General features: G+C 46.9%; 1 protein-coding gene across 3 annotated transcripts in view; it reads left to right on the top strand.

The window, feature by feature from the left end:
• Nucleotides 1-20825, top strand: part of ZBTB11 (zinc finger and BTB domain containing 11) — a 1413389-nt gene extending 1392564 nt beyond the window's left edge. Inside the window, exon 11 of one of the 3 annotated variants that reach the window (XM_069204794.1) lies at nucleotides 20022-20825. In XM_069204794.1, coding sequence (XP_069060895.1) covers nucleotides 20022-20569 — 548 coding nt within the window. In that variant the 3' untranslated portion in view covers nucleotides 20570-20825. The remainder of the gene's footprint in view (nucleotides 1-20021) is intronic. The other 2 variants (XM_069204796.1, XM_069204795.1) reach the window with 2 other exon arrangements.
• The last annotated feature ends 209 nt before the right edge of the window (nucleotides 20826-21034 follow it).

The following is a 21034-nucleotide window of genomic DNA, read 5'->3' as shown; positions in this document are numbered from 1 at the left end:
ACACACTGTCGCAAACGGTGGGAAGACCTGAGATGCTGGGCACGGAAGACGGCAGAGGCCCAACTGGGGATGGCCTTCCAACGAGGAAGGCGTGCCCGTCGAACTCTGACCCCCCTGATGGCCTGCATACTTGCAGTGGCCTATCCTGAGCTGGATGGTCGCTTGAGGGCATCACAGCAGCCACAAGGGGGTGAGTACAGTGGCCATCATGACAACATACGGCTGGTGGGGTGGTATCTGGGTGGGGGATGTGTGTCAGTGGGTGCTCCTAGGCAAGGCCTGACATTGCAGCGTAGGTCCCCTGGTGACTAGGGCAAATTTTGCTACCTAGCTCGTAGGCATCCACTGCTGGTCAGGGCTGCGTGGGTCCCAGGTGTGCTGCAGTTTTCGGTGTGTACCCCTCCCCATGCCTTGGCTGCCAACTATTTCTCTGGTAGAGCTATGGCATAATGCGTAGGCCTGTTCCCTGAGTGTGAGGGTGCTGTGTACGCCAACAGTGGTGTTGGTGCAGCGACTGACCAAGTGTGTCCTTTGTCTCTTCCCCCCTTTTTGTTTTGTCATCCTGTCCTTATGTGCATGAGCATCATCTGGCGGAGGAGCAGAGGCACCGGCGACGGAGGGACCTGCATCCCACAGGACCCAGGAGGCACAGTCCACCAATGCTGAGGGCACCAGTGGGACAGAGGGCAAGGGGAGCACCACCGTGGAGACTGGAGGGGACAAATCAGACACAGGTACATCCGATGGAAGCTCCTTGGTGGTGGCGGACACTTCTGTGGCCACCCCAGATACAGGTACCACCGCCACACCCATACCAGCACCGCCCTCCCAGCAGCCCCTCAGCGAGTTGCCTGTGCCCGCTAACCCAGGAGGGTGGGCATCTCCTTTGCCCCATGAACTGCAGGCCCTGCCCCAGTTAGCCCTGCTACCCTGAGTAAGGAGGCTATTGACCTCCTGAGATCCATCTCTCTAGGGCAGTCAACCATTGTGAATGCCATCCAGAGGCTGGGAGCCCAAATGCAACAGACTAATGCATTCCTGGAGGGCATTCACACTGGATTGGTGGCCCAACAGAGATCAATCCAGGATCTGGCCTCCTCTCTGTTGGCAGCCATTGTCTCTGTTTCTACCCTCCCTCCTCCAACTTCCTCTTCCCAGTCCCATTCTCCTCAACCCCAACCCATCCCAAGCACACAGGCAGATGAGCATGCACACAAGACAACACACGAGTGGTACAGGCAAACACAAGCACCACACTTCACCCCACAGGCACTCACACAAACACCATCCAGATGCAGACATACCAACATCCACTATTTCCACTGTCTCCCTCTCCTCATCCTCCTCCTCCACCTCCCACCCAGTTCCGTCCACACTCCCACCTGCATGCACTACCAGCATCACCACCACACCAAGCAGAACACACACCTCACTGGCAGACACCTCCACAACAGCCATGCACACCCCTGTGTCCTCTCCCACTGTGTCTTTCCCCCGCCCCCAAGGTACACAAACACAAGCACTCAGACACCCAACTGCCATCTACCTCACAAGAACATACAGCCCATGCACCTGCACCCAAAAGCAGCAGACAGACACCTCCAATAACCACTCCCTCTTTCTCCACTCCCATTCCTTCTCCCTCTTCTCACCCCAATGGCCCTAAAAAACTGTTCCTATCCACCATTGACCTCTTCCTTACCCCTCCCCCAATCCTGCACGTATTGACAGGGTAGGAAGGACCCAGCCAAGCACCTCATCCTCCCAGCCCACGGGCCCATTCATTACCACACCTACTCATGGTGGAAAAGGATCCAGGCCACATGTCCTGAAGAAGAAGGAGTCTGCACCAGGAAGCCTCAAGGGAATGAAGCTTGCCCCAGCTGCCAGAAAGAGCAAGGAGCCTGCCCAGCAGGCAGGAAGGGAAAGGAGCCTGGCCCAACTGCCAGGAAGAGCAAGGAGCCTTCACCAGTAGGCAAGACCAGTTGGCTGCCCCAGCTGCCAGGAAGAGCAAGGAGCCTGGGGCAGGAACTATAACAGAGCCCGCACCACCAACCATGGTTGTGCAGCCGTCAGAGGTTGCTGGGGATGGGCAGGAGCCTCTCTACTCCCCGTCCCCCAGCACCACCACCACCACCACCACTGAGCAGCTGTCCGAGGTTGCAGGGGATGGGCAAGAGCCTACCCCCACCAACAGCACCACCGGTGGACAGCATGTAATCCTGCCTCCATTGGCTGCTGTGCTGCCTCCCTCCTGCAAATCCTGTGGGTATGACACCCACCTGAGAGACTGTGACCTTTCACTCCCCAGGATCAAGAGCATAGGGCACGATGCCCCCTCCAGAACCAGTGGGTAAGGCACCCCCATGCCCAACATTCCCCAGGATCAAGAGCACGGGCACGAGGCCCTCTCCAGAACTAGTGGGTAAGACACCCACATGCCCAACACTCCCCAGGATCACTAGCACAGGGCATGAGGCCCCCTCCAGAACCAGTGGGGAAGACACCCACATGCCCAACACTCCCCAGGATCAAGAGCACAGGGCACGAGGCCCCCTCCAGAACTAGTGGACAAGTCACCCACTCCAGAGACTGTGGCCTTGCACTCCCCAGGACCAAGCACAGGGCATGTTGCCCCCTCCAGAGCAAGTGGGCAAGCCACCCATTCCAGAGACTGGCCTTGGACTCCCCAGGATCAGACACAGGGCATATTGCCCCCTCCAGGAACCAGTGGTCTTGTTCCATCTCCCCGCTAAGGTGCCCTCCATCCCCCTGAGGTGCCTGCCTATTTACCAACTGATGCCCCTGCAGTGTTCTGTCCGTGTTGCAGGTGACATGTGTGGCCTTGGACTTTGGCCTGTGGCCATGTCGTCTACGAACATTGTGGACTTGGCTGTGTCCCTTTTTGTGTACATATGTATATATCTATTATCTTGCCTATCTTATTTTTCATGCTGTGTTGATCTCATTACATTCACTTTTTTAAAATCGTTTTGTCCTTGCATTATTCATCCGAGTTACGGGGTCAAATTGTTTTTGTAATGCAGATGATTGTGTGTGTGGTGTTGGGTGGGGTGGTGCGTGTGTGTGTCACTCTTTTTCCTCCACTCCTCCCTTGTGTGCTAGGCGGCTGTACTCCCCGCTGTCGCCTTCGCCAGCGTTGGTGTTCGTTGTGGAGCAGAATCATGGGCAAGACATGCAGTTCCGGCTCCATGGCGGCCTGGTTCTTCCCTGTGTCTCCAGTGGTGAGTCCTTTCACTTCTGTGCAGTGTTTCTGACAGGCTTTTGATGTCGTTGGTACCGCCTCTGAAAAGGTGGCGGATTGTATTGTCATAATATGGTGGGAGGAACTTTGACTTCAACCTGGCTGTAGGCAGCTACCGCCCTGGTGCCTGTTGTTTCCGCCCTGGCGGTCGGTGTGGTACATTGGCTGTCTTTCGGAGATCTTTCCACCATGGTCATAATTTGGCAGTAGTTACCGCCAGCCTGTTGGCGGTATTACCGCCACTTTATCACCGCCAGGGTTGCAATGAGGGCCATAATCTTTTATATAGGCTTAGTCCTAGGGTTTTTGCACTGTCAACAATGGGGGGTTTACCTTTTAACTTTTAGGATTTTGAGTGTGTCCATCCAGGATTCTACTGAAGGCAGTGGTTGTGATGAAGAAATTAGGAGAAATTCAGTTTTAAAAGGGGTTTTAGTTGGTGTGAAGTCATTTACAGTAGTTGAGGTGTTAGCAAGATGAGAGATGTCATTGGGAGAGGAGCCCTTTAAGTATAGATGGGTATCATCTAATTATTTGTTGTAGGGGATCCACGATTTTCAGAGTACGACTTCCAGGGGCTCAATATAAAGGCTGAATAAGATTGGAGCCAGAATGGATCCTTGAAGCACTCCTTGTTCTACAGCTCTCTGGGTTGAGAAACAGTTGTCCATTTTTACTGTCTGTGATTTGCCACTGAGAAATGAATCAAACCATTTGAGGACTGTGTCATTAATGCCCATTTGACTTTGAGTATATCAAGGAGCATAGAATGGTTGACTCTATCAAAAGCTGCAGGTTGTGGAGGCTGGAGCTGCCTTACTGTCGGACTCTAACTGCACCATCAACCACCTGAAGTAGAGCAATTTCAGGTCTGCAGGCTTCATTGAAGGCAGATTTGTGTTCATCCAGGAGGTTGTTGTCTCTGATTTGATGGGTAGGTTAATCAGTGACACATCTTTCAATGGTGTTTGCCAGGAATGAGAGGTTGGAGACCTGGCGAAAATTGTTGCAGTGGTTTGCATCTGCAATTTTTTTATTTTTTTAAGAAGTGGGGGTGACTTGACCTGTCTTTAGGCAGTCAGGAAATATTCCTTAGCTGAGTGATAGTTTATGTCCAGTAGGGGAGTATTCACGCATGTGTAAATGTCTTTGGCTATGTTACCCAGAACAGAGTCCATAAAGTATTTATGTTGGTTTGTTCTCATGATAGTTGCTGGATAGAGAAGATAAGGGCATTCGTCTCAACACAGAAGTGATTTTGTTTTGGTGTCAGAGAATTGCACAAATTCCTCTGTATTTGAGGTTGGGTTGACAAATGTGGTGGACATGGACATAGACCGAGAATTGGCAGCTTTGACTAGATCAAAAAGTTGTTTTGGTTGTTTTTTGGCCGAGTCAAGTAGTGATCTGAAGTAATTTTAATTTTTTTACAGAAAATATGCTTTTTGTAAAGTGACCTTGTGTTGCGGAGACATGCCATGTGAGGTTAAAATCAGAGGGTCATTGTCTCCATATTTTCTCCAGAGTTCTCAGGGCTCTTTTGTCTTCATATAGTGCTTTGTTAAACAGGGAGCCAAAGGTTGGAGTCTTTTCTTTTTGCACTGGAGTGCAGAAGCATCATCGAGCATATCTGAAAGGCAGGTAAAGCAATACTTCATTGATACTCGAGTCTAGGCTGATGAGTGATAGAATGTTCTATGGCTGAAAACGCGAATGTCAATGTTCTTAGTGTTGTGAAACCAGGTAGTTGCTATTTTTTGATTGTCCTATGCCCACAGAGTGTGAGAGTCTCAGAGAGAAAGAATTGAGAAAATGATCAGACCAGTCTACTGGTATGGGCTCATCCACGATGAGTATGTTATCTTTTGAGATTATTAGGGCAATTGTGGCTCCTTTAATTGTATTGGTTTTAAGATGTGTTGGATCTGATCATTCCAGCAAGAAAGGATATCAGATAATTGACCTCAGAGTCTTGATTGATTCTCCAGTGAAGATTTAAGTCTCCTAAAAAAAAATCACTTTGGCACATGGCATTATTATTTGCAAGATCCATGAATTCCTCAGTAAAAGCCATATTGTCAGCTGGAGGGTGGTAGATGGCAATTAATCTGAAAGAGGGGCTGTGTTGTGCATGTAGAACTAGAGATAAGCTTTGAAATGTGTGAAAGGGGCAGTTGGGGGACTCCCTGCATTGTAAAGATCTTGGAAGATGGAAGCAATGCCTCCCTCTGCATTCCTAACACAATCATTTCTGATGATGGAGTAGTTTGGAGGAAGTAGAAGGTCCATTATATTGTGTGATGTGTCATTAAACCAAGTCTCAGTAAGGATTAATAGGTCAAGATTATATTCAGAGATTTCCAGCTTGTGCTTCATTGTCGATCTGCAGTTATGAAGCATGCAGCGTGAGGTCGAGGTGACAGATTTGGTGAGAGGACTATCTAGAGGTGTAGTCCTTATTCGCATAACATTTATGTGAGCCAGTGCCGGCATTGTGTGGGACTGAAATTTCTTTTTTTTTATTTTTTATTTGTTACTTAAACAGAGCTAGGGTTATAGCAAGTATACACTAAAACAGTTGACATTTGCATAGAAAACGTAACAATGGCAGTAGTTACTATCCACAAAGGAATATATGATCCTTGACAGAGCAGATCTTTTATTACCTGCATTAATGTCTGGTGCAAAATGGCAACCAGAGCGTGGCAACGGTTGCGACTTATGGTTTGGTATTATAATGTAATGGCCACAAAACTTCTAAAATTTTACCAAATGACCCCACACACACACCCATTTTTTGGGACATCCCTGGCTGTGGAACTGAAGTTTAGGCAGTGCCAGCTTTTCATGGGGCTGAAGCTTATTCCTAGTCAAAAGAAAAGGCAGAACAATGTATTGGTTTTGTATTGTTTGGGGAAGAGTAGGTTGAGATGAGTGGAGGAGGATGAGAATAATGGGGAGCTGTTGTTGGCAAGTGTATTGTTGTTATCTGTTTGAGATAGATCGGGTAGGAATCTCTTGGACTGAGACAGGAGATTGCTCCTTGGTAATGAGCTCCAAGGATTATGTGATATCAGTTGGGATAGGGTGTATAAGAGAGAAGAAAGCTTGGAGCTTCGGTAGGATTTTGTGGCATCTAGCTTGCAGACATTTGAGCGAAGGACATCTAGTTTCTGTTCCAGAGGGTGTGAAGCTGAGAAAGAGGGTTTGTGATAGGGATTGGCTAGGGCTTTTGTCATTGGAGTATTGCTGTTGTCAGAATTATTTAAGTGTTGTGGACCTAGGATGGATGGTGTGTAGTTGGTAGGTGCTAGTCTGAAGCTCTCAGCGGAGACTTGATTTAGTCCAAGAGTGTGTTTTGGTTGATTAAGGGTTTGCATTGATAAGGCATGGTGAGTGTTGTAGAGGCTGTGTAAGGGAGATTGATGTAGAGATTGGTTGTGTAAAGCGTTCAAGGTGATGCCAGAAGGCACCATATGGTGGGAAGGTGGGTAATGAGTGACCTCATTGGTGATGTAATGAGATGGTTTCACGGGGATGTTCGATTAAAGAGGTGGTTTGCATGGTAGAGTAATCGATCAGATGTGTAGGTGGGTGTCAGTGGGGTGAAGGGGTAGTAGAATAGTGCAGGTGGGTGCTCAGTAGGTGTGGATAATTTTCTGTGCAGTTGCGTGAGCGTTGGTGTAGGAGGGTGTTGTGAGGTGAAGTGAAAAGTGGGAAATTTAAGGGATTGCAGCAATCGTCATTGTGTATGATAAGGGTGTTATCAGGCCTAGGAATCATTATGTGAGAATATTTGATTCTGTTTGTAAGTGCTGATAAGGTGTGAGGGAATTGACAATCAGTGGGTGGGGCGAGTGTCCCTCAAGTGTTCGATGATGGTGGGTATAAGGTGATGAGGAAAGGTATGTCATCATGGGATGAATTCTGTTTGTAATCTGATTGGGTGGAGGCGTTCAAGTAAGGTCTGAAAGGGAGGTGTCTAGTTCTGTAATGTGATGGGGCAAGTGATGTATACATGCTAGCTGTAAGAGATGAGGTGTTAAGTGAAAGCATCATGATGGGGCTAGGACTAGTAGTTCTTGATTGTGAGTTGGTGGAGAATAAGAGGTATGGTTGGGATAGTGAGTTGGATGGGAGCACCATGTTGCGGATCAAACTCATTGTCCCAGTGTGTGGGTTGGTGGGGGAACAGGAGAGAGTGAGTTCTGATAGCATATGTGGAAATGTTTGAGTGCATTTGAGTAGAATGTCAGGAGAGGAGGCGGAAGGGACTGGTGATGAGGTACTGAGTAGAGCTGGGAATACGTGGTCAAATGTAGTGAGACATAGATCAGGGGACTGAATCATTATCTTTCCATGATGTAAGTGGAGATGGTGATTGACCCATTGAATAGAGAGGAGGGAGAGATTCAAAGCTTGCAGCCACCCGGAATATTGGAGGCAGTACGACATTAAGATTTCTGTGAAAGGTACTAATCCAAGATGTGGTTTTTGTGCGTAAAGAAGGTGAGGTTTGTTTTGAGCTTCCCATAACGCCCATTGTGGTATTTATCAGCAAAAAGGATGTCTGAAAATGTCTCTTGGGGTGTTGTTTTTATATTTTTTACTGATGTTTTGGAGAGGTTAGGAGGATATATAATCTTCTCCAGTTTAATTTGCCATTGTTGAGTACTTGTTCAGAGTGTGGGTCTCGACAGAGGGCATGAGAGCTAGGGTCATGAAGAAGTGCAAAATGGACAACTAAAACACTGGTATGAAATTATTTTTGCTCACTGGAATACAGAGGACTGCCCTGTTTTAGGGCAGATGCTTGAGGGGAGAGAGGGGAAGGGGAAGATGACTTGTTAGGGTGCTCAGCTGACTCTGTTTACCACACTCACTTAATGAACACTACGTCCTCAGTACTAGAGTATGCTTACAGCAGCTTAATCAATGTACTGTCAGATAGTGTTGTCACTTGGCTAGGTTTCTACCTGCACCATTTCCTTTTAAATGTCCTGGCTGGTACAAAAGTAAGCAAAATCACCTAAAGCCAATATTTATAGTCCTTATCTTTATAAACCCCAATAGCACATATAAACAGAAACCACTTTTCACCATTTTTAGATGTGTTCTGGTGGTGTGTTAATGATCAAACACACCACAAAATACCTGGGTCTAACACAGAGAGCAAGTTAAGAACCTATAAGTTCAGCGGAGTGTTCCTTTACTATAACAAAATCCTTCACCCACCAGGGGTGACATGCTTCATCATAAGAATTCTCCCCACACCATAACAAATCATCACTGTGCGAGCTACAACTCTCATGACACAAGATGGCAGGGATATTTTGCATCTGCTGTGTCCTTTCACTTCTTTTAAATCTGAGGCAGACAGACAAGAATTCATTTGTACCCCTGCACCCAGGGATATTTTTAATCATGTTGTTCACATCACCTTTTTTGTCTATACTTTGCACACCCTGTAGCCTCACTACCCTGCTTACCTCATAGGGATTTCTACCAAACTCTAAAAAACATCTAAAGGGATCCTCTCGATTAGAGAGGGAGTTGTAGCCAGCACTGTGATTAGCTGTTGCGGTGTGAGTAGACTCATCGGCTAGGGACATTCGAGTGGAAGGCTCTTACTACCTCTGTGTGTTTGCCCTTTCTTTTTGCTTTTCACCCTATTATTGCTCGGAAAATGAAGGAATTTTTGATGAGCATTAAATGGGTGACTGTAGGAGGCTGGTCTGGTTTGTAGTGGGTACCTTGGGTACTTACACCAGGTCCAGTTATCCCTTATTAGTGAAATATTGTAGTGTTCTAGCAGCTTAGGCTGATAGAGGTAGCTATAGCAGCGCAGCTTAGGCTGAACTAGGAGACACGCAAAGCTCTTGCAATACCACTTATAGTACACAGTACTTATACACAGGTAAAGACAATACTCAGTGTTACCAAAAATAAAGGTTGTTTATTTGGGTGACACAAGGCCAAATATATCCTAGAGGCAATACTCCTTCTGGAGGTTAGTATTATACACAATATATACACTAGACACCAAAATAAGGTAAGTAATTAGACATAGGATAGTGCAAACAATAGGAAATGGTATAGGATGCAGTGGGAGAAAATAGGTCTAGGGGCAACACAAACCATATACTAAGAAAGTGGAATGTGAACCACTAATTCCCCCTCTAAACAAGTGTAGTGTGAACAGAATCACTGGGAGAGTAAGAATACAGTAAAGGTAAGTAAATTACCCCCACCCCAGAGCCCAGGAAAGTAGTAGTAAAGTACTTCAAGTTTCCTTAGGACACACTACAAGTCATTATTAGAGTTATTGCAAGAACCAAGCAAGACTGCAACCAACAAATGGTGGATTCTTGGACCTGAAGACCTGCAAAGGAAGGAGACCAAAGTCCAGAAGTTGGAAGAAGTTCGGAAGACTGCAGAAATGCACCCAAGGAAGATGTCAGCGGGTTCCTGCGTGATGCAGTTGGTGTCCCATGAAGAGATGTTGGATGCAGGCTACTTTTGGCACTGGATTCGTCCAAAAAGCCTTTGTTCCGGCAAAGTCGTGTTTTTCGTCAAAATGGTGCTATCTGGACCCAGGAGGGACCTGGGGGCCTCAACTCTGTGTGAGGAGAAAGAGGGGATTCTCAGCACTTTAGAGAGACCTCAGAACACCAAACAGCACACACGGGAGTCCCAGGACACAGGGACAAAGGAGGTGCAAAATACGGTTGGTGCAGCACTACAAAGGAAGGTCCCATGCCGCCGGAGAACAACTCAGGTAGTTGAGCGTCGTTGGATAGAGTGCTGGGGACCTGGACCAGGCTGTGCACGAAGGAATTTTGCAAACAGTGCACAGAGGCCTCAGGAGTTGTAGAAGACGCGGTGCACAGGGGTACCTTCGTACTCGGGGAAGGCAAGGTCTTATCTCTTCCAAATTGGGACAGCAGGACTTCAGGGGAGTCTGTGTCGAAGGGGTCCAGCACCTGTGTTCCAAGGAGCTTGCTCGTTGCCAAGAGAGGAGTCCAAGAGAACCGGTCGTCAACTTAGAAGGTGCCTGCTAGAGCAGGGAAGTGACTCCGTCACTCCACAGAAGATTTCTTCGGTCCTTCTGGTGCAGGGTGAAGACAGGGAGTCCCCACAGCGTGCACACCGTGGAAACTGTTGCAGTTGCTGGCTGAAGCTGAAGCTGCAGAGGAAAAGTAGCCCTTCTGTAGGAGGCTGGCCTGGCTTATAGTGGGTACCTTGTGGTACTTACACCTTGTGCCAGGTCCAGTTATCCCTTATTAGTATATTGGAGGTGTTCTAGCAGCTTAGGCTGATAGATGTAGCTATAGCAGAGCAGCTTAGGCTGAAATAGGAGACATGCAAAGCTCCTACTATACCACTTATATCACTTAGCACTATATCATAAGAAAACACAATACTCAGAGTTACTAAAAATAAAGGTACTTTATTTTAGTGACAATAGGCCAGAAGTATCTGAAGATATACTCCCTTAGGAGGTAAGCAATATACACACACAAACCAAAATCAGTTAAGTAACAGTTAGAAAAGTGGTGCAAACACTGTAGAACACAATACAATGCAATAGGGAAAAATAGGCCTAGGGGCAACACAAGCCATATACTCCAAAAGTGGAATGCGAACCAAGAATGGACCCCAGGTCTAGTGTAGTGTGTAGTGGGTCGCTGGGAGTGTAAGAAAACACTAAGGGTGTCCAAGATACCCCACCCCAAGACCCTGAAAAGTAGGAGTAAAGTTACCCTACTACCCCAGAAATGCAGTAAAGTCGAGATAGGGGATTCTGCAAGGACAACAACTGACTGCAAAGCACTGAAGGCGGATTCCTGGACCTGAGGACCTATAAAGGAAGGGGACCAAGTCCAAGAGTCACAAAAGTGTCCAGGGGGGGCAGGAGCCCACTAAACCCCGGATGAAGGTGCAAAAGGGCTGCCTCCGGGTGAAAGAAGCCGAAGGTTCTGCAACAACGGAAGGTGCCAGGAACTTCTCCTTTGGTCAGAAGATGTCCCACGGCTTGCTGGAGGATGCAGAGTTGTTTCCACGCGGAAAGACTGCAAACAAGCCTTGCTAGCTGCAAGAGTTGCGGTTGAGGATTTTGGGTGATGCCAGGGCCCAGGAACGACCAGGAGGTCGCTCCTTGGAGGAGGAGACAAAGGGGGCGCTCAGCAACACAGAGCCCATGCAGAAGCAGGCAGCACCCGCAGAGGCACCTGAACAGGCGTTCAGAAGATCTGAGGGCGACGGTCGACTCAGCACAAGAAAAGGGAGTCCCACGAAGTCAGAGTCCAACTCAGCGAGTTGGGCAATGCAGGATGGAGTGCTGGGAACCTGGGCTAGGCTGTGCACAAAGGAAGTCTTGCAGAAGTGCACAGAAGCCCGAGCAGCTGCAGTTCACACAGTACACAGGACTACTGTCTGGCGTGGGGAGGCAAGGACTTACCTCCACCAACTTTGGACAGAAGGGCCCCTGGACTGTCGGGGACATTTGGACCCAGCTCCTGTGTTCCAGGGACCACGCTCGTCAGGATGAGAGGGGACCTAGAGGACCGGTGATGCAGAAGTTTGGTGCCTGCGTTGGCAGGGGGAAGATTCCGTCGACCCACAGGAGATTTCATCTTGGCTTCCAGTGCAGGGTGAAGGCAGACAGCCCTCAGAGCATGCACCACCAGGAAACAGTCGAGAAAATGGCAGGATGAGGTGCTACAATGTTGCTGGTAGTCTTCTTGCTACTTTGTTACAGTTTTGCAGGCGTCCGGGAGCAGTCAGCGGTCGATCCTTGGCAGAAGTTGAAGAGGGAAGTGCAGAGGAACTCTGGGGAGCTCTTGCATTCGTTATCTGCTGAGAAACCCATAGAAGAGACCCTAAATAGCCCTCAGAGGAGAATTGGCTAGAGAGAGAGGTAAGCACCTATCAATAGGGGTCTCTGACGTCACCTGCTGGCACTGGCCACTCAGAGCTGTCCATTGTCCCCTCACACCTCTGCATCCAAGATGGCAGAGGTCTGGGATACACTGGAGGAGCTCTGGGCACCTCCCCTGGGGAGGTGCTGGTCAGGGGAGTAATCACTCCCCTTTCCTTTGTCCAGTTTCGCGCCAGAGCAGGGTTGTGGGGGGATCCCTGAACCAGTGCAGGCTGGCTTATGCAAGGAGGGCACCATCTGTGCCCTTCAAAGCATTTCCAGAGCCCAGGAGAGGCTACTCCTCTCAGGCCCTTAACACCTATTTCCAAAAGGAGAGGGTGTAACACCCTCTCTCAGAGGAAATCCTTTGTTCTGCCTTCCTGGGACTGGGCTGCCCAGGCCCCAGGGGGGCAGAAACCTGTCTGAGGGTTGGCAGCATCTGTAGCTCAAGTAAAACCCCAGAGAGTTAGTTTGGCAGTACCCGGGTTCTAGGCTAGAGCCCCGGGGATGCATGGGATCGTCCCCCCAATACCAGAATGGTAATGGGGGGACAATTCCATGATCCTAAACATATTACATGGCCATGTTCCGAGAAACCATTGTGGAGCTACACATAGGTATTGACCTGTATGTAGTGCACACGTGTAATGATGTCCCCGCACTGACAAAGTCCGGGGAAATTGCCCTGAATGATGTGGGGGCACCTTGGCTAGTGACAGGGTGCCCTCACACTTAGTAACTTTGCACCTAACCTTCACCAAGTGAGGGTTAGACATATAGGTGACTTATAAGTTACTTAAGTGCAGTGAAAATGGCTGTGAAATAACTTGGACGTTATTTCACGCAGGCTGCAGTGGCAGTCCTTTGTAAGAATTGTCTGAGCTCCCTATGGGTGGCAAAAGAAATGCTGCAGCCCATAGGGATCTCCTGGAACCCCAATACCCTGGGTACCTAGGTACCATATACTAGGGAATTATAAGGGTGTTCCAGTGTGCCAATGTGAATTGGTAAAATTAGTCACTAGCCTGCAGTGACAATTTTAAAAGTAGCAAGAGCATAAACACTGAGGTTCTGGTTAGCAGAGCCTCAGTGATACAGTTAGGCACCACACAGGGAACACATATAGGCCACAAACTTATGAGCGCTGGGGTCTGGCTAGCAGGATCCCAGTGACACATATAAAACACACTGACAAAATAGGGTTTCCACTATGAGCACTGGGGTCCTGGCTAGCAGGATCCCAGAGAGACAGTAAAAACACCCTGACATATACTCACAAACAGGCCATAAGTGGGGGTAACAAGGCTAGAAAGAGGCTACCTTCCCACACCTTCTGGATACTTTGTTGCTGTTACAGCGGTTCCTTGAGCAGTCTTCGGTCGATCCGAGGTCAGAGGATGAAGTAGTAGTTGCAGAGGATTCCTGCTAGAAACTTGCAAGTAGAATCTGAAGAGAACCCCACAGGAGGGACCCTAAATAGCCCTGAGGGGGGAGATTGGCTACCTTATCAGGCAAGGACCTTTCAGGAGGGTTCTCTGACGTCACCTGTTGGCATTGGCCACTCAGAGGCCTCCAGAGTGTCCCCACACCTGGGAAAAAAGATAGCTGAAGTCTGCGACACACTGGAGCTCTGGGCACCACCCCTGGGGTTGTAATGGACAGGGGAGTCGTCACTCCCCTTTCCTTTGTCCAATTTCACGCCAGAGCAGGGACTCAGGGTCCCCGAACCGGTGTAGCCTGGCTTATGCAAGGAGGACACCATCTGTGCCCTTCAAAGCATTTCCATAGGCTGGGGAGGCTACCCCTCCCGAGCCTGTTACACCTATTTCCAAAGGGAGAGGGTGTAACACCCTCCTCCCAAATGAAATGCTTTGTTCTGCCTTCCTTGGACTGAACTGCTCAGACCGCAGGAGGGCAGAACCCTGTCTGTGAGGTGGCAGCAGCTGTAGCTGCAGTGCAAGCCTCAGAGAGCTGGTTTGGCAGTACTGGGGGTCCATGTTGGAGCCCCCAGGATGCATTGAATTGGCTCCCCAATACCAGATTGGGGGAGGGGACAATTCCATGATTTTAGACACCTTTCATGGCCATATTCGGAGTTACCATTGTGAAGCTACATGTAGGTATTGGCCTATATGTAGGGCACGCGTATAATGGCGTCCCCGCATTCACAAAGTCCTGGGAATTGGCCCTGAGCTATGTGGGGGCACCTTTGCTAGTGCAAGGGTTCCCTCACACTTAGTAACTTTGCACCTAACCTTCAGTAAATGAAGTTTAGACATATAGGTGACTTATAAGTTACTTAAGTGCAGTGAAAATGGCTGTGAAATAGTGGGTGCACTTTATCACGCAGGCCACAATAGCAGGCCTTTGGAAGGGTTTGTCTGAGCTCCTTATGGGTGGCAAAAGAAATGCTGGAGCCCATAAGGATCTCCTGGAACCCCAATGCCCTTGTACCTAGGTACCATATACTAGGGACTTATAAGGGGGGGTCCAATGTGCCAATTGAAATTGGTAAATAAAGTCACTTTCCTATAGTGACAATTTAAAAGCAGAGAGAGCATAAGCACTGAGGTTCTGGTAGCAGAGCCTCAGTGACACAGTTAAGGTCTACTGACAACACACACATTAGGCCACAGACTATGATCACTGGGGTCCTGGCTAGCAGGATTCCAGTGACACAGTAAAAACACACTGACACACATGCACAAACAGGCCAAAAGTGGGGGTGTAACCATGCTAGAAGGAGGATACTTTCTCACAGCAGCCCCTGATGACTCCTATCTGCATAATATTTTGCAGTTGGCACCCGATTGTATTGCTGAATATCTGCAGAGAGTTCTCAGTAACACGCTGGAAACTAGAATTTTTCCCAGATTATGGAGGAGTGGACATAGTACAGAGACAGTCCTCATAGTGGCAGCGAGCAGTATTCAGCGCCAGGTAGATCAGGGTGGGGCAGCTATCCTGATGATGCTGGACTTATGTGCAGCATCAGATACCTTCTTGCCCTTGCGCATGGTCTAACGATTACTACATGCTGGAGTGAGTAGTACTGCTATTAATCTTCTTTACTGCTTTCTTATAGATAGGGTGCAAGTTGTCAGCTGTGGCGGATTCAAGGCTATGGCATTTAGTCTCCGTGTAGAGTGCTGCAGGGTTCGTCCCTTAGTCTGACACTTTTTAATCTGTATGTTTCTCATCTTGCAGAGTTAGTGCGATCCTTTGGCTTTCAAGTCTTATCCTACGCCAATGACACACAATTTATTGTGTCTATTTCTGACAATCTTCCTTTTCTGGCTGGCATATTCAAACACTGTTTGTCCAACATCAGCATTTGGATGAAAGATAATTTGTTAAAGCTAAATGCTGACAAAATGGAGGTGCTGGTGTTTGAGGCTAAGGATTCCATCTGGTCTGATGCTTGGTGGCCGGAGGTTTGTGGCTCTCTACCAACTCCAGTAAGAGCTGCTAAAAAGCTTGGAATTATTTTCGACAAAGCTCTCAGTTTTGACTCTCAGGCTAGTTGTACTGTCTGTACTTGTTTTGATATCATTAGGGCTGTAAGGAAAAGTTTTCCTTTCATTCCTCCTGATTGCATCTCAATTAGACTATTGCAGTGCACTGTGTTTGAACATCAATAATTCTTCTCTTGACAAAGTCCAAGTGGTTCAGGATGCGGCTGTATGCCTCATTCTGAATATTCCTCAGCATCTTTCGGTTAGAGATGGTATTTCTGCTCTCCACTGGTCTCCACTGGCTCCCAGTTAGAAAGTGGATAACCTTCAAAGAGCTTTGCATGGTCTTGCTGGCATTATATCACAAAGTACCCAGGTAACCTAATTCTCTCTTCCAATTGTACCTGCCGCGTAGACTATTTAGATCATCTCTTTGCAGAAAGGTGATTATTCCTATTTGCAAAGCCAGAGAGGTAGGTCTCTTCCTCTTGGTGGTTGCAGTAAAGCTTTAAATACTCTGCTCACATTTTGGAAGTGGAGTCTTTCTGTTTAGGAAGCATCTCAAAACATGGTTCTTCTCTGTGAAAACATTGCTCTTAGTGCTTCTCCGGTTTCTGTTGGGGTTACCCCCCTTTTGGCTTAGCGCTTTGATACCTTTGGGTTCAGTGTGCTTTATAAATGGCTGATGTTGAATACTTCACTAAAGATGTTGCATATGGCAATCACAGGGATCTGTGGATGTCTTTTGTGTGATGTACTTTAACACACTGGGCACAAAAACAACTTAGATGGAATGGATCCAGAAGTGGTTCTTTCCTATATCACAGGTTCATGTAAACTAAAAAGTCTGAATCTTGCAGCTTTTATTCCTGAATGAAGGGATGCAGATAGATAATGGGTGGAGCTTTGTGACAAAAAAGAGGAGTGAAACACACACAAATGGATTGTGCCTCTCGTTTGAGAGCTGAATCATGTTATCTACATGTCTCTGGTGAGACCAGTTAGGAGGTTGGAGAATGGTGAAGCTCATTTTTGGCGATGATGAAAATGGAAGCCAGGGGCTGTTCTGTCAGTGCCTCTACTGTTGGTCTTTAGCTAGTGAATATACAGACCTGGGTAATAAGGTGATTCTTGAGTGCATCCCTTCTTTGGTGAAATCAGAATTGATGAGTCTTGGTCAACATATGAAGGTTTGGGAACAGACCTGCATCAGGGGTCCTACAAGATCTGTATGAATACATCTCACGCAGACAAGGTTATCAGAGGGATTCCTACCAGATGCCATCAACTCTATCTATACTACACATCGCCTTGATGCAGACACAGCCTTCCTGTCCCCATGGAGTTTGATCTAGACACCTCATTCCAAAGTAAAGAGGGATGGGAGGCTCTTCTCATGAGCATGGTACTGGCACATTATATTTAACACACCTAGCTCTCCTTTAGGTTAAAGATTAGGTTCATCATGCTAGGGTATTGGGGCCTGTTTCACATGTCATGTTATTGAAAGATGGTGAGGGTCTTTATATTCATGACTCTCATGTTTCATTGTTCATTATCCTAAACATTGCAGCTAATGCATTTTACAATGGATGGCAGTCTTGTTAATAAAACCTATTGAAAACTTTATTGCATCACCTTGATTGCCTGTGTGTGACTGAGACATGTTGCTCATGTAAAAAAAGGGTGATCTCAGTTTAACCACGACTCCCCTGAGATGTCGCACTCTTTTAATCCATGCGTAAAGGCTACCACAAATCACCTTTTACTATTTTGGTTTTAGTGAGGTATTGCTTGAGATCCAGGAGGGTTGGCCTGACAGTTGCAACTTGTATGATTGGCCTAGTCGCTTACAAACAAAACTGCTGTCATCCCTAAACAAGCAGTTTTGCCTACAGCAAGAGTCCAACTACTACAGCCCTTAATATGGGGCTCCACTTCACAGTGGTGTTCCAGGTCTTTCCATCCCCCTAGTGAGTCCAGAACATTGATGATATGATCACAATGTTTCAGGTTTAGTCCTGGGCCTTGGTGGGAATGGTTCTGGGGCTTCTTGGGCTCCTAATTCCATTTGCTAGATAGCAGATGAATGCCGTACAGTGGAACCTCCAGTTACAATAGGCTCTGCATTTGGCAGTGTATCTCATATAATTCTGTTCTCACCGGAGGCGGCTCAAGACCTGCAGTGTTGGTAGACAGACAGCAACCTGACTTGTGGTAGGCAATTGTACTTCCCCACCCAGAGGTCACAGTAGTAACAGGTGCATTGCATATGTTTTGAGGAGAGGCATCTGGAAAAAATTAAGATCAGGGGCTTCAGTCTCCAAAGGAGCCCCAACTCCATATGTGTTTGTTGGAAAGTCATGCGATTAAATATGCCTTGAAAGTCTTCCTAACAACCCTCAAGTGGAGTCTGGTGCTGGTCCTCACGGAGAACTTAACATCCATATGGTAGAGCCACAAGCAGTGCAGGATGGGGTCATGGTTCATATGCCAAGATGCTTTGGGCCTTTTGGGATGGCTGAATTAGCAGCAGATTTTCCTGTTGGCCAACACTCCAACTTCTGGTCACTTGCCTCTCTGAACGCCATTGGTTGGCAGACTACAAATTGCATCTTCGTCCCAGGGTAGTGCGAATTATCTTCAAACAGTGAAAAATACCGTGACTGGACTTTTTAGACCCCACTGAGAATGTGCAGTGTCAAGACTACTGTGAGCTGGAGCTTCCACAACAAAAGTTTTGAGAGACACAATCTGCCTGCAGTGGAACATGGGTCTCCTTTACTCATTTCTGCCCTTGCCTGCCTCAAGTTCTGAGGAAAATCAGGACAGACAAGGTGCAGGTCATCTTAATAGCCTCCGATTGGGCCAGGAGAGTGTGGTACATGTTGGGCAATCCTACCCTGGTACCTTTCAGAGGGAATTCATGTGTCAGCATCAGGGGAGGCTTCTGCATCAGAATCTACAATTCCATACCCGGAGATTGATTTGGGAAAACTGAGCAGCCTTGAATTGCCACCTGAGATAGAAGAGGCTCTCCCTGCAGCGAGACTTTCTTTAACAAAATCCATCTATTCAGGACACTAGGAGAAATTTGTGGCCTGGTGTAAAGTCAATTACCCTAATTCTCTGCAGGCCAAACTCTCCGATGTTTTGTTTTGTGTTCTTTTTGTGCAGCAAAGGCTTGCAGTGAGGACAGTTAAGGGTTACTTGTCAGCCCTTTTGGCCATTCTTTGTGACATCAGCCTTCTCATTTGAAATCAACAGTTGTGATGTGTTTTCTAAAATGCCTAATGCATACTTTTCCTCCAAAACCTTTTTTTTTTATCACAGTGAAGTCTTAATTTGTTCCTAATATTTCTCATGTGTACACCATCCACATTTATGCACAACTCTTCTTTGAGTCTCTTGTCTGTCAAGACTATATTTCCCATTGCTGCAGTTAACTCATGTGCTCAGCATGAGTTAACTGCAGGTATTGTCAGTGCAATCTCCTTACACCACCTTCTTCCCTGATAAACTGGTGCTGATTGCTCACACCACCTTTTGTCTGAGGGTGGTATTATCCTTCTGTGTTGGCCAATCCATCACCCTAACAACTTTCTTCTCTCTGACACATCCCTTAAAAGAGGAGGAGAGGCCCAAAGAGAACCTTGAGCTTCCACATAAAATGCACAAAGGAATACCATGTGGTTGATCAGTTCTTCGCTGGATTCTTGTTTGTTAAAAAAGGATAGGTGTTCAGATGAGAAGACTTTGTCAAGGCGGATTGGCCCCTGCATAAAAATGTGCTATGCACTGGCCAAGAAAGAACTCTCTGAATCACCGTGGGCCCATTCCACCAAAGCAATGCTGGTACATAGGCGTTGGTAAGCTTGAGTGCCTATCTTCAACATCTGTCGAGCTCACTAAGAATTACTGCCTTGACAACCAGGTCCATAGAGTGGGCCATTTTACCTCCTCTATAATGCAGGACTTTTTAGTTTGAGCGAGCTCCCAAGATCCTCCACCACTTGGGAGCTACTGCTGTGGTATCTATTCTAGAGGCGAGGAATCTGCAGTTTGAAGTAACCATCAGAAGAACAAGTTACTTACTTTCAGTAAAACACCTTACGATTGATACTTTACTTTTTTAATATTGCCCCAGAATCAGCTTGATGTGTATTTACTATGCGGTTTGTGGGTCGCCTCCAGTTGTGTGTTCTAAATTCTGAATAATCTGCCGCAAAAATATGGTGGGACAACAAGATCTGAACATACCACTAAGTGCACGTTCTAGTACTATCTCTTCGTAGTGGACAATCCAAAACATTGGAACAAGGACATTAAAGACTACTGATACATTTGTCAATTTGGTAATTATTACTTTTTTTCCCTGCAGGAGTTAAACCTTTTGAATGCCTGACCTGTGGAGTAGCATGGGCAGATGCACGTTCATTGAAACGCCACGTGAGGACACATACTGGCGAACGACCATATGTCTGCCCAGTGTGCAATGATGCCTACATTGATGCTAGAACATTACGGAAACATATGACAAAGTGCCACAATGATTATGTACCTTGTAAAATTGTGCTCGAGAAAGACACACTTCAATTCCATAACCAAGGAACCCAAGTAGAGCATGCCATCAGCATGTTATCTGCTGACGTGGAACAATATGAATCAGAAATTGTCACTGAAGAAATTGATAGTGTATCGCTCACAGGAGGAGGGGCTCATGAAGCAATTGAAGCCGTGGCTGGCACAGAGGAATGCACAGCAGTATCCACTCTCTCTGATCAAAGCATAATGCAAGTAGTGAATTATGTATTGGCTCAGAAACAAGGACAAAAAGTAGAGGCTTCTGATGCAATGGAGATTGTAGAAGCAGAGCTGATCCAAGCTTCTGACACTGAAAGAGTGCTGCGACAGAAATGTAAACCGTAGAAAATAGTGTTGATGTTTAAGCTTTGCAATAAAGCTAAACTTTGCTTCCTGTTAACAATATGAAATGATTGATTGTTTGTATGAACTGCAGAGTAAAACTGCATGTAAAAGTCTAGCTCCAGCTGTATGTTGTTGCTATGGGAGACGCAAAAAGAATTGAACTTTGCCAGTAAGGAAAACAGTGACTTAATTGAATAAAACATATTGATAATACAAATATTATTGCCTCTAAATTTTTGAAGCTTCAGGATCAGGGACATGTGGCACTTTCAAAACATTAACCATGTAGTTCAATACAACATTTTGAAATTTTATGAAAAGCTGTTTAAAATTGCCAATCTTAATGAGAGATTCACTTTTCCAACAAGCAAAGCATATGAAGGAATCGCTTGTGTGCCTGAATGTACATTTTTGAACTATGATGTTTTGTGTAGCAAGCGTGTTAATTGTCATGGCCGTCCTTTT

The sequence above is a fragment of the Pleurodeles waltl genome, chromosome 8, assembly GCF_031143425.1.
Source record: "Pleurodeles waltl isolate 20211129_DDA chromosome 8, aPleWal1.hap1.20221129, whole genome shotgun sequence".
Classification (NCBI taxonomy): Eukaryota; Metazoa; Chordata; class Amphibia; order Caudata; family Salamandridae; genus Pleurodeles; species Pleurodeles waltl.
Note: the sequence above shows the minus strand (reverse complement) of the source record. Positions and strands in the feature narration are given on the sequence as shown.